Consider the following 17448-nt stretch of genomic DNA (forward strand, 5'->3'; position numbering starts at 1 on the left):
CTAATTTGCTACTGATGGTCGTGAGGGAAAGAAAGGGTTTTGGGCATATATATAATGGAGGAGGGAGAGCTAGCTCATTGACTAGTGTAACATAACTAGGGAAGGAAGCATGCCATTGGACACATGCATCCTTACGTGGGGACATGCATGAATCCTCATGGCTTCTTCAAGAAGGGTGAGACACGTTGGTTAATAGGTGTCCAAAAAGAATTTGAATGAACCAAGTGTTGACACGTTTTTTTATTTTTTATTTTATAAAATTATTATTATTAAGCAATAAATCTTAAAGCTCCCAAGTAATTAATAGGCTAACAACCCCTCTAATATTCTCCTAACTAAAAGAGTCCTCAAATATATATATATATATAAACAAAATGCTTTATAATTTTATTTTAATCCATAAAATATATAAGATGTCACATTCTCCTCCCCTTATAAAAATTCCGTCCTCGGAATTTGTTTAGTCTATATTAAAAGCACCATATAGCAATTGTGATCAAATACATAAATAAATCTATCCGCTAGCGCATACCTTATATTCTAAGTGTTCTTAGCAAACAGGAAAGGGTATTCCTTGCGTATCTCATCTTCTAATTCCCATGAAGCTTCTTCGATTTCATGATTCCTCCACAAAACTTTCACTAGTGGAATGCTTTTCGTACGTAGCTCTTGGACTTTGTGATCTAATACTTTTACTGGAACCTCTTCATATGCCAAATCTCCTTGTAACTGTAAAGGTTCATATCGAATTACGTGGGAAGGGTCAGGGATATATTTTCTCAGCATAGAGACATGAAAGACATTATGTATATTTGCAAGTCCCGGAGGTAAGGCTAAACGGTATGCTACAGGACCTATGTTCTCCAGAATTTCAAACGGTCCGATGAAGCGAGGGTTCAACTTCCCTTTCTTACCAAATCTAGTGACTCCCTTCATTGGTGCCACTCTAAGTAACACTATGTCGCCTTCTGCAAATTCCAATCTTCTTCGACGTGTATCTGCATAGCTTTTCTGTCGGTCTTGAGCTGCTGACAATCTTTGCCGAATTAAAGCAACTTTATCTATGGTATCCTGCACAATATCTGGTTCTAAAATTCTCCGTTCTCCAAGCTCGTCCCAATAAAGTGGGGATTGACATTTTCGTCCGTACAATGCTTCATATGGAGCCATTCCAATGCTTGCTTGATGGCTGTTATTGTAAGCAAATTCCACCAAAGGAAGATAGCGAGCCCAGCTACCACTGAAATCTAGTACACAGGCTCGTAACATGTCCTCCAAAGTTTGGATGGTCCTCTCTGACTGTCCGTCTTTCTGAGGATGGTATGCAGTGCTAAATCTCAACTTAGTCCCCATTGCTTCTTGTAGACTCTTCCAAAATCTTGATGTGAAACGAGGATCTCTATCCGACACTATTGATATAGGTACCCCATGCAATCGAACAATTTCCTGTAAATACAGTTCTGCCAGCTTCTCCAGTGAGTATCTCAACCTTATTGGAATAAAGTGAGCGGCTTTAGTCAACCTATCCATAATCACCCATATTGCATCGTATCCTGCCTGAGTTCGTGGTAACCCCACTAAAAACTCCATGGCTATTTCTTCCCATTTCCACACTAGTATTTCTAGAGGTTGTAGTGGTCCTGCAGGTCTTTGATGTTCTGCTTTGATTTGTTGACATGTCGAGCATCACCCTACAAATTCAGCAATGTCCCGCTTCATTCAGTTCCACCAAAAACGTTCCTTAAGATCCCGATACATCTTAGTGCCTCCTGGGTGTACTGTATATGGTGAGACGTGTGCTTCTTCCAATATCAGTTTCTTTATCTCCTCATTATTAAGCACACAAATTCTATTCTGGTATCTGAACAAACCATCTGATGTGGTACCATAACCCAAGACTTGTCCTTTGTTGGCTCTCTCCTTAATTTGAATGATCTCTTCATCTTTTTCTTGAGCCATACGAATATTCTCCAGTAGTGTGGATTTAATCTTGAGTTTCGCCATTAATGCTTGCACCTCTCCTATCACGATCTCCATATCGAGCTTCTCAATGTCTGTCTTTAGATTATGGGGCAAGGCTTTTAAACATGCTATCTCACTTCTTGATTTTCTGCTTAGGGCATCTGCAACCACATTGGCTTTCCCAGGGTGGTAATTAATTACACAGTTGTAGTCCTTTATTAGCTCCAACCATCGCCTCTGTCTTAAATTCAGTTCCTTCTGCGTGAATAAGTATTTAAGACTCTTGTGATCTGTATAAATTTCACACTTCACCCCGTAAAGATAATGTCTCCAGATTTTTAATGCAAAAACTAGTGCAGCAAGCTCTAAATCATGGGTGGGATAATTCAGCTCATAACTTTTAAGTTGTCGAGAGGCATATGCTACTACTTTGTCATTTTGCATGAGGATGCAGCCAAGCCCCTTTCTGGAAGCGTCACTATAAATAACAAATCCACAAGATTCTGATGGAAGCGTTAAGATTGGAACAATTACTAACCACAGTTTTAATTCTTGAAAACTTTGCTCACATTCATCAGTCCACAAGAAACGAGCATTCTTTCTTGTCAAACCAATCAGCGGTCCAGACAACTTTGAAAAACCTTCTACAAAACGCCGATAATAGCCAGCCAGACCCAAGAAACTTCTGATTTCGTGTGCATTGGTGGGTCTTTCCCAATTTACTATAGCTTCAACTCTCTTGGGGTCTACTGAGATGCTGTCCTTTGATACTATATGCCCGAGAAAAGTGACTCTATCAAACCAAAACTCGCACTTTGAGAACTTTGCAAACAACTGTTTTTCTCTAAGCCTTTGCAAAACACACCTCAAATGGTCTTCATGTTCTTTCGAGCTTTTGGAGTAGATTAGAATATCGTCAATGAATACCACCACGAATTGATCTAAGAAATCATGGAATACTCGATTCATCAGGTCCATGAATGCTGCTGGGGCGTTAGCTAATCCAAATGGCATTACCAAATACTCATAATGGCCATAACGGGTGCGGAAAGCCGTCTTGGAAATATCTTCCTTCCTTATCCTCAACTGGTGATACCTCGAACGAAGGGCGATCTTTGAGAAAATCAGAGCACCCTTCAGCTGGTCGAACAAATCGTCTATACGAGGTAGTGGATATCTATTTTTGATGGTGATTTTGTTAAGTTCCCGGTAGTCAATACACATCCGAAAAGTACCATCCTTCTTTTTCACAAAGAGCACAGGCGCTCCCCATGGCGATATGCTGGGGTGTATGAATCCTTTGTCCCAACAATTCTTGTAGCTGGGTCTTCAATTCTTTTAATTCTGCAGGTGCCATCCTGTAGGGTGCCTTGGATATTGGAGCTGCTCCTAGAATTAAATAAATGCAAAATTCTATTTCCCTGTCAGGAGGAAGTCCTGGAAAGTCTTTTGGAAAGACATCAAGGAATTCTTGCACCACGGTTATCTCCATTTTTCTCTCCTCTTGAGGCGACTCCTTTAAGCATGCCAGGTAGACTTGACATCCTTCTAGTAATAATTGCTTGGCTTGTGTTGTTGAGATTAGTTGTGGAGTAGCGCCCACCTTGGTTCCCACAAATTTGAATTCGGAGTCAGTTGGAAGTCTGAAAATTATCTCTTTGTTGTGGCAATCAATGATGACATGATTTTTTGATAACCAATCCATTCCAAGGATAACATCGAACCCTTCCATATCAAATACTATCAAATTAGCAGTGAGAGTTCTTCCCTCAATAAAAATTGGGCAACCCAATACTATTTTTCTGCATAACACTGATTTGCCTACCGGGGTAGATACTAGTACTCCTACTTCCATTGGTTCTATATTAATACAAAATCTCCTAGCATACTTAGCTGATATAAAAGAATGAGTAGCTCTAGAATCGAATAAAACCACAGCCTTGCCAATAAAGAGAGATAGAATACCTGTGACCACTCCATTCTTCGTTTCTGCTTCACCTAGTGTGAGGGCGTAAACCCTGGCTTGAGTGGGTGGTAAGCGATTATTCCTTGCCTGTAATGATGCAGCACCTCCTTTTGCCTTTGGGCAATCTCGTGCAAAGTGACCGGCCTGACCGCATCGGTAGCACATATTAGTCCCTGTACGACACAGTCCGTAGTGGAGGCGTTGGCATTTCGGACAAGGCGCACCGGTGGCTGAACTCGACCCATTTCCCATGGGTTTGACTCCATGATTATTTTCGTTCGGTCTTCGTTTCCATCTAGCTTGGTTTTGATTTGATGGAGGTGCAGCCCTCTTTCGTGTTTCCGTCATTGCCAAAGCACTCCTCTTCACGCTCTCCTCCGCTAGAGAGGCCTTGTTGACTAATTCCACAAAATCTTGAATTTCAAAGCATACAATACGTTCATGGATTTGTGGGTTGAGACCGTGTTCAAACTTCCTTACTCGATTTTGCTCATCTGCCACCAAGTAGGGAGCAAAGCGAGCCAATTCATTGAAGTGGCCAGCATACTGAGCGACTGTCATATTTCCTTGGGTGAGGTCCATGAATTCTCAAGCCTTCGCGTCCTTGAGAATCTTGGAAAAATATTGCTGGAGAAATTCTTTCTGAAATCGCGGCCAAGAGATTGCTTCCTCCTTGCCTAGTTCTTGAATCAGTAATACCTTTTTGGCAGTCCACCAGTGCCTGGCTTCACCTAACAGTCGAAAAGCGGTGTATTGTACTTTCTGTTCTTCCGTGCAACCTGCAAGTCGCAAAATCTCTTCCACATCGGTCAGCCAATTTTCACACTCCATAGGGTCTCGTTTCCCATCGAACGGAGGAATGGGGAGTCGCTCGAAGCGTTTGAATGGACAGCCGTGCTCCTCCTCACAGGGTGCTTCTCTTCTAAGATCAGTTATGGCCGTGACGAATTGCCTAGCCATAGCTTGAAACATCTGAGCCATATCCGGGGTAGCCTCAACTTCCAAACCTTGGGAAGATGCTTCTCCTCCTTCTGTCATGACTCTGTAACATGACAAAAATTAGAGTTTCCTATCTAACTACTTGCAAAAATCATAAGCGTAGTGATGCAATCTGACCTAAGCCTAGGTTAAGAAAGTACAAGTCAAACTTATAGTTGACTTGGCTCTAATACCATACTTATCACGCCCCCGATTAAGGTGAATAGGGGAAACACGAACTTAAAAGAAAATCACAACAAATAAGGAATAATTATCAGAGATCATTACATTAATACTAAGTAGCAAGTAAAGATAGGAAGTCAAAAAGTTATGTAGAATTAGTGTTTTACTATGAACATTGCAAAATCTTTTTTTTACATGAGCTAGGAATCCAAAACAAACATTTCAAGCCATGTCAGGAGGCATAATCAAAGTGACTACTATAGGGGGTTATAGCCTCCCCTTGTGTCAAGTGTTCTCCTATATATATATATATATATATATATATATATAACAAAAAATTTGTGCAGTTTACAAAAACAAAAGTCTGCACAACAATGGCTTGATCTGGCAACTCATTGGACTCTCCAGCTCTAACACCCCTACGGCTCCGCAAAGCAGTAGGTCCAGGTATCCCAAGCATAGGGCCATACAATAGGGTCCTCAATAGCAAGGACGCTTACGGGAATACCCATTCTCAGAATTATAATGTACAGCGGCATCTAAAAAATTTAAAGGGAAAATGGATGAGTTCGACAACTTAGTAAGTAGCCACAACACCAAAATGCTACAAAACATGCAGTGCATATGTTATGCTATAAGATCAATTATGCACAATTAATAAAATAAATGACAATTAATACAAGAATATTAGGTGACTTATGAGATGTACAAGCACTTCATTTTTCTTTCTTTCAAAACTGCTGTTTTACCCTTTTGACCCGACGCCACAATTTTTACGGTGAGTAGCGGACGTTGGCTTGTCCCGAAGGACCTATATGCTCAGTCTGTCGTCATAGGGGAGAGCTACCAGGTTGGGAACTTCCCTAGGTGAAGGCCACCTGGCCGATAGCACACACCTTTTCATAACCATCCCTTGGTGTGCTTGCCATGCTACCCTATGCGGTACCGATCGTCACTATAATTGTGTCTCGGGTTAAACATTTAAAACCATGAATGCTCATATAACATTTCATATGATCTGTAAGCTCATCTGTAACTGTATTCTATTTCATGAATGCACATATAATATTTTATATAATCTGTAAATTCATCTGTACCATGAATTTTGAGAGCTCTTTTCATTCATAATTGCAGTTATGCATAGATCATGAAATATGGTAACTGTAACATGAAAATTCTTAAACAATGACATATGAATAAATAAAACTTGTCATTAAAATATGGAAGGAAGTGCAATTAAAAATCACGTGAATGATTTATAAAATCCCCAACATTTTTCTAAAAGATTTATAATAAATTATGTTAGGGTTTTTGGTGTTGTGTCCCCTTACTTGAATTTGACGCTGGGGTTGGGTCGAGCCGCCCTTTCACCTAAATAAATTGTAAAGATGAATTTAGAAGAGTTTTTAAAGTTTTAGTCAAAGTTTTCAATAAAATATTCATATATATATATATATATATATATATATATATATGTGTGTGTGTGTGTGTGTTTGTGTGGGGGTGCACGGTCCCCCATGTGTAATTGCACATGTATATATATATATATATATACATATTATTCCCATGATATATCAATTTCTCTCCCAATATGCTGTATACATGTGTATATATATATATACAAAACATCATGACTATATATGTATATTTACACATGTGTGAGGTGCTAGACATTTATTCATGAGATAAAAACAAAGTTTTATTATTGCTATTATCATTATCATGGATGTATAATATTTAATCACAAAAATCTGTCTCAACAAAATATATATATAATCTATATAAAATCTACAAACTAACATTTCAATATTAACAAGAATCCTAAAATACTCATAAAAGCAAATACTAATTTTTAAAATAAAATAGCAAAATAATAATAATGGAGAAGAGGACTTACTGTGGAGGTTTGCAAGAGAAGGAAGAAAGAAAACTGAAATATGCTCTAATTTGCTACCGATGGTCGTGAGGGAAAGAAAGGGCTTTGGGCATATATATAATGGAGGAGGGAGAGCTAGTTCATTGACAAGTGTAACACAACTAGGGAAGGAAGCATGCCATTGGACACATGCATCCTTATGTGGGGACATGCATGAAACCTCATGGCTTCTTCAAGAAGGGTGAGACACGTTGGTTAATAGGTGTCCAAAAAGAATTTGAATGAACCAAGTGTTGACACGTTTTTTTTTTTTTTTTTTTTTTTAAGTTTTTTTTTTTTTATAAAATTATTATTATTAAGCAATAAATCTTAAAGCTCCCAAGTAATTAATAGGCTAACAACCCCTCTAATATTCTCCTAACTAAAAGAGTCCTCAAATATATATATATATATATATATATATATATATATATATATATAAACAAAATGCTTTATAATTTTATTTTAATCCATAAAATATATAAGATATCACATAAGCATTCATTAAACTCATGCACACAATGTATCTAATTTTAGAAGTTAAGTGCATAATCATGAATGTAATCAAGCAGTTTAGCAGTAGATTTTTCATGCTGTCTTTAACACAATTTAGTTCTTGTCACACCCTTTAACACAGAGAGAGAGAGAGAGAGAGAGAGAGAGAGAGAATTGTGTCTTTCCAAATGACCATACCAGCCCATTCATAGAAGGACCGATCAACCAAATATGTATATATATATATTTTTTTTGATAAGTAATTTATATTCATTCAAAGAGCATAGAGACACAAGGATAGTACACAAGGAGTATATAAGAGAACCCTTAAATCATAGAAAAAGAACATAATTCTAAAAATTCAGAAAAATTAAAAACAGGCAAATTATTGCATGCCACTCTCCATATATACGGGGATTGTAGCATCGTCTTCTTCATTTCTAGCAATCCATTCTCATGATCTTCAAAGCTCTTTTTGTTCCTCTCTTTCCAAAGACACCACATTAAACACAAGTCTAGTAAATTTTTTTTTTTTTTTGATAAGTCTAGTAAATATAATATTCCAATGATTCCAAGAAAACACTTATTCTTTCATTAATCCCACTTTTCAAGTGGCACACTTGCCATGTGCATCCCAATCATATTATTTTGCACAAGTTCTTCAATAACAAAACACCAATCTACTATCATAATTGAGAAGAATTGTCCAATACTCTTCTTTTCCTAAATTCAATTCATTAAACATCCATTCTAATTGATTGTGTATTCTTTAAGGAATACACAATCATAAGCCAAAACTAGGCTCATAGACAACCATAAACACTTTCCTTCAACAAAAATTAGCCCCACAATAAGAGTAGGCTCATTAGTTAGATGGATGATACTGGCATGCTTCCATATTTCAGCAAATTCTTCTGATATTGAATAATTAATGAAGAATCTGATGCCTCATCCATTAGGAGGCCCCTTACATGTTCTTCGAACCATCTAAAAAAAAAAACGTGCTTCAAACTTATAATATAGTTGATACTATGCTTCTTGAGAAAGAACCTAATAACATTGACTGCATCCTTTCTTCTACATGCTAGTTTAAATTGATGGATCTACTTTGGATTCTAACATACTATGCAATTGTGTCAAGGCTCAAGTTTACTGATTCATTGAAATTCAGGATATATATGTCAATTAGTAGCAGCAAGGCACATACTTCATGTTCTTGATGCCATGTTTGTGATTTACCTGCCACTTACACACTTCTTAGGTAAAATATGTGAAATTTCCATTGAAATAATAACTTCAATCTTTTCCTCTGGCTAGGTACTAACCAAACTTTCTTCCTGAACCTGAATTTGTATAAATGTCAACATTTACATACCCGGCCACCAAAATTTGGAAGGACAACCCAAGAGCACATAAAAAGAAAAGAAAACAACTCATGTTTGAATATAAGTTGATGGCAATATAGAAAGAGAGAGAGAGAGAGTAAATAACACAAACATTTAAATGGTATGTTTCTCTCTTTGTCATATTGCTTCGCTTTCTTACATTATTATTTCAGATTATAAAATCTCAATTTTTCGCCATTTTTGTGATTTTCATCTACAGTTCTGAGTTGCTATATAACTTAAATTCCTAAATTAGAGTTAGAAAAGCTTTAGCGAAACCTCACAAGTTCATTGCTTTCTTGGAGTTTCGTACATGTATTTGTGGCATTAATTGTGAGGTTACTTGTACACGCAGAAGCCATTTCTTTACTAACCCATTACCCTTTATTACACCTAGTCTTCATTTTCTTCAAGAAGTTCAAGCACTAGTACTAGGGATTATGTTGTGGGAATAGGTGAAAGTGATGATAGTGGCGATGGGTATGGCAGATTTAGGCAAAAAGGTTAAAGAGCTTGAGGATGAGGACGATGAAGAAGAAGAAGGAGGAAAGGATGATAATGATGATAATTTTATGGTTTTGAATTCATTTAATATGAATTGTGAAGAAAGAGAAGATGTTAGAAGAGATGAGGCTGATCGATGAGGATGAAAAAAGACACCCTTCAGTGAGAGAGAAGCTTTACGATGTACATAGGCATGGAATTTGTAAATTCACTATTATAACTAAAGTCCATTGGGGAAAATGGGGTATCAATTTGAACTGTGTCCATTTGGATTGGGAGGCCAGACACCTCTAATTGTCTACCATATTCATTATAGTATCCGACTTGATGAAAACAAGATCAATGGCGGAAGATGCAAGAAACTCCCAGGTAGCAGAATCTGTAGCAGCGTTGAAGAAGGATCAAAATGAGTTCAAGTTAGCAATTTTAAAGAGCCAAGCAGAATTCCATGAAGCAATGCGAAAGAGTGAAGCAGAATTCCAAGTAGAAATCCAGAAAAGTCAAGAAACCCTATTTCAACAATTACAACAGATGTCAGTCTCAAATCAAAAGGATAATGGCAATAATAATGGCAACAATGGTAACAGTTGTGGTGGTATGGGGGCATTCTTTCCAGGAGGGCAACAATGGAGGTGATGGTATTCACGCAAGATCAATTCGCTTAGAATTCCCAGGTTTGATGGTGAGTTGGTGTTATAAGGCATCAAAAATTTTCAATTACTACAATACTCCAGTACAGCAGAGACTCACAGTTGCTTCATTTCAAGAAATAGATGCTATTAGATGTTTTGGTAGTTGGGAAGATTTTGTTAAGGCCCTGCAAGGTAGATTTGGGAAAGGATCCTATGATGATCCCATGGAATCATTGGTTAAACTGAAGCATGTAGGTTAAGTGGAGGAATACAAAACTCAGTTCGAAATTTTAGCCAATAGAGTTTATGGATTGTCTGAAACTCACAAATTAAGTTGTTTTCTTGGGGGTCTTAAAGATGAGAGTAGACTACCTATTAGGATGTTTAATTCTAAAAATCTGGTTGATGCATATGCCATTGCTAGATCCCCACAGAGATAAAATCATCTCAGCTGATGGGAGGATTTATCAAATTACACTTCAGCATAACATGACTTCCACACTATTTACTGAATTCACAAAGAAAAAATAGATGCTCTCGGTCCTCTATTCCACTTCTGCAGAAACTTCAATGAAAATCACCATTAAAACCCCATTGCAGCAACTTATCCCTGGTAGTCAAAGCATTTTTCACATAAACATGTTTGACAATATATGGATCTTAAGCAAGATTAACAATGGGTTAACCATCTAATGATGTTTAGCATATTTCACTGTGCATGGAGGTGTGGATATGTTGTTAGAAGGTATTAGGCTTCTTTTGATATAGATTCTGCATGTGTAGGGATGAAAGCAGATGATGACCATTTTTCTTGTGAAAAGCAGGACAAACATGAATTGGAATTGGACTTCAAGAGATATTGGGAAGAGTTCTGGTCATCCAGCTCGGAAAAGGTTCTTGCTTGTCAATATGTTTGTTTACTTACACTTCTGCTACTCTTCTATGTACATCTTTCTAGCTTTACTTGAACTGAAATCATTCATTAATGGCTTTTTCGTCATCCATAGGAGAAAAAAGCGGCCATGAATTCGACTCTAGATTTTTTTGTAGATTAATGAAGCAGCATACTAATGTAGTTCAGTTACTTACCATGTATGCACAGAGTTCCTCTTTATCCATTTTGCTGTTACTCAACATTCTTTTATCCAAACTTAATAGTTCCATAAGATGGTCACTTCTGTATGCTAGATTCACTTTGTAATGGAATTACAGGTTAATTACAAATTTTTTCTACCAAAAAGAAACATTTAATTGTTGATATTTGGTCATGTTTCATGTGTAAGCAATGGTATTTGGTGCCCGTTTTTTTTTTTTTTGGTAAGTTGCAGTATTTTGTGCTACCGGCGCCAAAACTGTTCTGTTATAAGAACATGGATACTCTTATCGATTTATGATCTTTAAATACTTATGTTACTTTTGGTACGCGAAATGGCTATTCCATTAGAAAAAATGGAATAGCTTTTATTAGGAATTGAAGAAGGTTGAATAGAATAGCATTGGAATAGTGATTCCTATTGCTCATGAGGGATTAATGCTTATTCCAAAGTTATTTCATTCCACCTTCGTACCAAACGTAACATTAATGTTTTACTTTTTTTTTATTTTTATTTTATTTTAATATTTGTTTTTGTTTAGACTGTTTTCTTTCTTCTCTCTCACATAGATGGGTGGCATCCCTTGATGTAATTTGAATTCATTTTCAATTAATATTCAGGAGATATTTTCTTGTTGTTATAGGGTGCGTGAGTCTTCTTTTACTGCCTTTTTGATTGCCTATCACCTTTTTGATTGCCACAGTATCAGATAGACATGTTGATCTTGAAGTTATTCAAGTGCTCCTTGACCTTCTAGGAAATTAATTGAATAAGCTTGTCATTATTTCCATTATGCAAATTCTTTGAGAATAAAGCTATCCAGGATTACAATCATCATGATAAGTAACCTTGTGATATACTATAGCATGTAAGTTTCATTAGACCCACCGAAGTGTAGCATGAACATCTTATTAGTTGATCTCAGCAAAACAACATTTCTGGCATTTATTTCCAGCATAAATTTAAACATACTGATAGAACTGTGAGCGAATAAGAGGATATAAGGCAGGCCTGCGGTCCTGAAACAGTGCAAGAACACACCAAGATGCCCTATAAAGGGATTATAGACACAGCTTTTGCAAAACTTGTTAGACCTAGACTTAATTTGCCTCTTTTTTTTTTTTTTTTTTTTTTTTAATTTTTAATTTTTTTCTTTTTCTAATTGATAAATGTCACAAGCACACAGTGTGACCCTTTTTTAGCAAGTTTTTTTGACCTTTTTCGGCATAAACCATCTGTTAAGCATCAAACTTTCAATTCACCATTATTTCTTATCTTTTTTTCTGCAACGAATTTGACTTCATACTTAACTGAAGCATTTTGGTCAGGAATGATGGGAAATTCATACCAGAGATGTTATTATGTATTTATAAATTAATGATAGTGTTAACATGAAGACCAAGAATTTATGTGTACATAAATTCATACTCATACTAGAGATGTTATAAGCCTAATAAGTCCCTTCATATGGGCAATCTCAATCTCTTGCATCACCCTGTCCGAAGTGGAAAATGGGCTGTCACACATGAGGTATGTTAGTGGGGTTGCATTTGTGTAAATTTGAACTTGTTGCTTGCTATGCTTTGAAATTCTATTTTAACTTGGTTCTGTCTTTTGGGTTTTTGATTTCTCATGGAGCTCCTTTCATCAATCAGATAATTTTGGAAGTCTAATACATTTGATATTTGGAAGTAGGATAATAAAAAGGAAGAGGAATAATTTTTTCTCATAGTATCTTGAGCTTCTTATTGTCTTGTTTTGTTCTGATTTGTGAAATTATTTTTTTGTCGTTTATATAAGACCTGTTTGATTCTCTTTGCATTGTTCCTACTATATCGGATGGAATCCTGTAGTCCGCCTTATGCCAATGGGCATGGATATATAATTTCCTGTGATATTGCTAAATATGTTGTCTCTCAACATGGCAATCGAAGCCCAAGGGTTAGTGTCATTACTCCCTCCAGACTCTCTCGCCAGATCGTCGAGGTGAAGCTGTTGTCTTTTTGTTCTTTACTGGCTCAAAGTTTTTGTGGGCTCAAAGTTTGTACCCAGAGAGGGGGAGGTGATGATCATGAAGCGGAAACTGGAGGAAATACGGCCCTGGGGCTCCGTTAATTACATCCCCAAGTATTGTTTTGGATTTTCCGTGCCAGAGGTATCTATTGCTGATGTATTCTCATTGTGGCTGTTTTTTTGTTTCTTATATAGACAGATACTGATAAATTTGAAACATGGGAAATTTGAATTCCAAGTCGCCATAGCTTTATAATTATAAAGTATGCAAATTTACTAAAATTTATGGAACAATTTCACGAAAGGTGAGACCTTTCAGAATAATCAATACTTGTCACCTACTGAAGCTTTTGACTTTGCTTACTGATTATCGTTGTTGTTGGTCTCATTATGATTTTTATTTTTGGTTTCTTAGAGCCTAATTGCTTCCTCTTATAGCAATGTCTCATCTTGTAGCTCTTTATTATCAGATTGACAAGATAATGTTGGACCGGTTGCCAACAAACCAAATTTCTAGACTTAAGTGGCCACAATCTCAGTCCAAGACATTACTTGGTGTAAGTTTAAGTTTTAGATATATTTCTATGTAATTCACTTTGTATTAAATAAACACCCTTAATTGTTCTTTTAGCTTTATTAACAACAAATGCCTACTGTTACTTTGGAATCTTGGTAATCACAAGAGTTAATTTTGTTTATGTTATTTTGTGTGCACATAGATTGACAGTGCCCCGGTGGCCGATCTGACTGGTAGATTGCCGGAGGACATTCTTTCTTTGATAATATCATTAATATCAGTGAGGGAAGCTGCCACTACTAGCATCCTTTCAAAAAGATGGAGATACCTTTGGACGACCTCTTCTAACCTTGACCTAGATCCCAAAAACATGCTTGGACATTTTTTAAACTTGGGCCATTTCAAAAGCCAGCATACTCAGTGGAAACAGAAGCAAAAGGGAAGATTTGTTAGATGGGCCAACCATATTCTGGAACTCTATGCGGGCAAAAAGGTAGATTCCTTTAGGGTTGAGTATCCGTTGGGTCGTGATCATGGTTGCGACATTGATCGATGGATTCAGTTTGCAATTGATATGCAAGTTCAAAATCTTTCTATCAACTTGTTAGAACATCATTTGTCAGACTTGTCTCGTGAGCTCTATAAATTTCCAGATTGGCTATGTGATCAAGCAGGGAAAAAGTCAAAGATGAAACATTTGTCTTTGAATTTTTGCAGCCTGAGTATTCCAGCAAATTTCAATGGCTTGAACTCCCTATCATCCCTCTCGTTGACAAAGACAAGTTTAAGTCAAGAGAATGTGGATAACATTTTGAATGGTTGCCCATCTTTAGAATGGTTTAGTATGAGCGAATGCCGTTGTCCATTTCATTTGAAATTATGTAGTGGATGTCTGTTTCTCAGGCTGAGACACTTGAAGATATTTCGTTGCGATACTTTAGAAAAAGTTGAAATTCATGATGCTATAAGTATTGCATCAATTGAGTACGGCGCAGAGATGTTTGGGCAGGTCTTGTTAAAGAACAGTGCACAACCTGTTAGAATATGTACGACTTTGGATCGAACTTTGCAGCGTGATCGTCTAAATTTGCAATCTGATCCTACAACTCAAATGACATATATCCTTGGCACACTTGCAAAAGACTATCCTCTACTTGAGACTTTATTAGTGATCGCTCCAGTGGTACAGGTTTTGCCACAACAAAAATTTTTAGTTGAACTTTTTGTCATCATTGAATATTATGTCTCTAGTTAATAATTTCTTTCCATTGTCTTTCAGGTTGATATAATACCTAAGCACTTAACCACATTTACTAGACTCAAGCTGTTGAAGCTATTACGTGTAAGATTTAGAGAAATCCTGCTGGACCTGACCTCTGCTTTTTGGGAGGTGGCTCCGTTATTGGTTGAACTTGAGATGGATGTAAGTTATCTTATATCACAAGCACATTTTTATTTGGTTGTTGAGTTGCGCATAAATATTTTGTAGTAGTTGGATTGATGGAAGTATTGGTTCTTAAGGTAACAAGGTGGAGAATTAGCTTCGCGATTTATTACACTTTTCTTCACACCACTGTCTGAAAGATTTGCTTTTAAACGCGGATTTCACCTATTTTTTCTATGACATCAAGAAGGATTTGTTGCAAAGATATTTTTATGGTATAATTTCCAATGCACTATGTATTCACTTTCTTGGAAGGATTCTTGATTGGAGAGTGGAAATGATTGTTAGTGATTTCATTACCGACTTACAAAATTTAGGCTGAAAGCTAACTGAAAAAAACAAAAAACTTGGTTTACTACTTGCTTTGAGTTAATATTACCTATTGTTTTGTATTATATTAGCAATGATTTGTAGTGAAAGCTTATTTATGTTTTGCTTCTTTCTTGTTTTTAGCTCCAACTTCCCTGCACCGATGAAGAGAAAATAGAGCGCCAAAAGATAGTCGATGGAGCAGATTACACAGAGCACAAAAAGGTACCTCTTAAAGAATATTGTCAACATCATCGTCTCAAGGAAGTGAAGCTAAGTGGATTTCGTGGTAATCCAATTCAATTGGACCTTGCGGTACTTTTGCTAAAAAATGCTCTTCTTCTTGAGAAGATGAGAATTGTTCGAGAAATAACACTTTATTCAGGCGACGGTGAATGTTGGGTGTTGAAGTTAAACAAAGATGGAATCAAACAAGAGCAAATTCTCAAAATTTTGGGTCCGGAGGTGCTATCCACTGTTAATTTAGTACTTGAATGATCTTTTTTGTTTCTCTAATGCGGGATGAAAAATAAAGAATTTGGTCTTTTAATTTTATTTGTAATTCAATAATAAATTTGACCCAAAGTTTTAAGTTATTCTGTAATTCTATAACGGGCTTAGTTAGCCTAAATCGGTCAAATTAGGGTTAGGATTTTTGTTAGTCTATTTAAATGTTCTTTTGTAACAATTTTTAAATGAATGGCAAATTATAATCCTTGTGTGAGATACTTTTATAAGAGATGAGATTTCCCTGTTTAAGGTGCGACTCTTTTTGTCGTTCACATTGAGACTTTGTCGAACTCTATTGTTGTCTGATGAAATTTTGTCCCAAATGAAATCTATCTTTATTTTATTTTATTATTTATAATACCGTGTGCAAGAACTTGTTGCATATTTGTGTGACCCAAAAAAATTATATTTCTAAGGGTAAATTTGGTATGCTAAATGACTATTCTAAAAAAAAAAAAAAAAAAGAACAGCTTCTACCAAAAAATACTCCAGTAGAACTGAGGCTTCCAATTGCTTCATTTCATATGGAAGGTAAGGCCCTAATCTGGTTTCAAGAAATAGATATTGAAAATTTGATGGATTACTTGATAGCTGATTGTCCAGTAGCCGCATCTATGTGTTCCCAATTTCATGAAAGGTGAGACCTTTCAGAATAACCAATACTTGTCGCCTACTGAAGTTCTTGACTCTGCTTACTGATAGTCAAGATATTCATTGATCTACCCAATTCACCGCCATTATCGTTGATTGAACATAATTTATATGGTCTTGTTTTTTTTAAAGCTTTTTTTTTGGGATTTTTTAGATGGGCTTGATTCAATTTTTGAACTAAATACAATTATAAATTGTAATATAAAAATACAAATTAAATTGTAAACATTGGGCTATACAAATATTTTATAAATTGAGTTCAAATTAAAAAAAAAATACAAATTAACTGGGACGCAGCTAGATTATTACATGGGCCACAAGAAGAATTGGTTTGGACAGATGTAGTAGAGGACCCAAAGCCCAACTGAGCATTTTGCAAATTTTTTATCCTCAAGCCCCTTACCTTCTTAGTGGCACATAAATCTTTCCAAGACACTTTGCTTTTGCAACACCTTCAACCTTATCATTCCATAAAATTCTATTGAACTTTTGTTCATTATCTCGAATGACTCTTTTAGGCAAGATAAAAATACAAGTCCAGTAAACCTGGGTACTGTAAAGCGCTGAAGAGATCAGCTGAGTCTACCCACAAAGGAAAGATTCTTGGATAACCAAGAACTAGTCCTGGCCTACCAGTAATTTTCTCCAACAGGGAAGAACAATTGGCAGCTTTTGATCTAGTTGAAATTAAAAACACTCCAAGATATCGGCCAGGGAGATTACCCTCCCTTATTTGCAGACAATTAGTAATCTCATCTTTGTCTCCACAAGAGATACCAGCACAAAAAAAATTGTGCTTTTCTCAGGATTAGCTTTAGACCAGACAAGCTTTTGAATTCCAGCAGCACCTTCTTTATAGCAGCAGCTAATTTTACAAGTCATAAGCCTTC

At 36.4% G+C, this 17448-nt stretch overlaps 1 protein-coding gene across 1 annotated transcript; it reads left to right on the forward strand.

Annotated features, from left to right (window-relative positions):
• The first annotated feature begins 12978 nt into the window (after nt 1-12978).
• Nucleotides 12979-16136, forward strand: LOC132169480 (uncharacterized). The gene is made up of 5 exons (XM_088512149.1): nt 12979-13269; nt 13598-13684; nt 13847-14833; nt 14924-15067; nt 15542-16136. Exons 1-5 carry the CDS (start codon nt 13180-13182, stop codon nt 15893-15895), a joined length of 1662 nt encoding a protein of 553 aa, XP_088368275.1. The 5' UTR covers nt 12979-13179; the 3' UTR covers nt 15896-16136.
• The last annotated feature ends 1312 nt before the right edge of the window (nt 16137-17448 follow it).

The sequence above is a fragment of the Corylus avellana genome, chromosome 1, assembly GCF_965113065.1.
Source record: "Corylus avellana chromosome 1, dhCorAvel1.hap1.2, whole genome shotgun sequence".
Lineage (NCBI taxonomy): Eukaryota > Viridiplantae > Streptophyta > Magnoliopsida > Fagales > Betulaceae > Corylus > Corylus avellana.

Coding starts and splice junctions, on each gene's coding strand:
- LOC132169480 (XM_088512149.1), top strand. CDS start 13,180: ATGATCATGAAGCGGAAACTGGAGGAAATACGGCCCTGGGGCTCCGTT. Junction 14,834..14,923: donor TGATCGCTCCAGTGGTACAG/GTTTTGCCACAA, acceptor ATTGTCTTTCAG/GTTGATATAATACCTAAGCA. Junction 15,068..15,541: donor TGGTTGAACTTGAGATGGAT/GTAAGTTATCTT, acceptor TCTTGTTTTTAG/CTCCAACTTCCCTGCACCGA.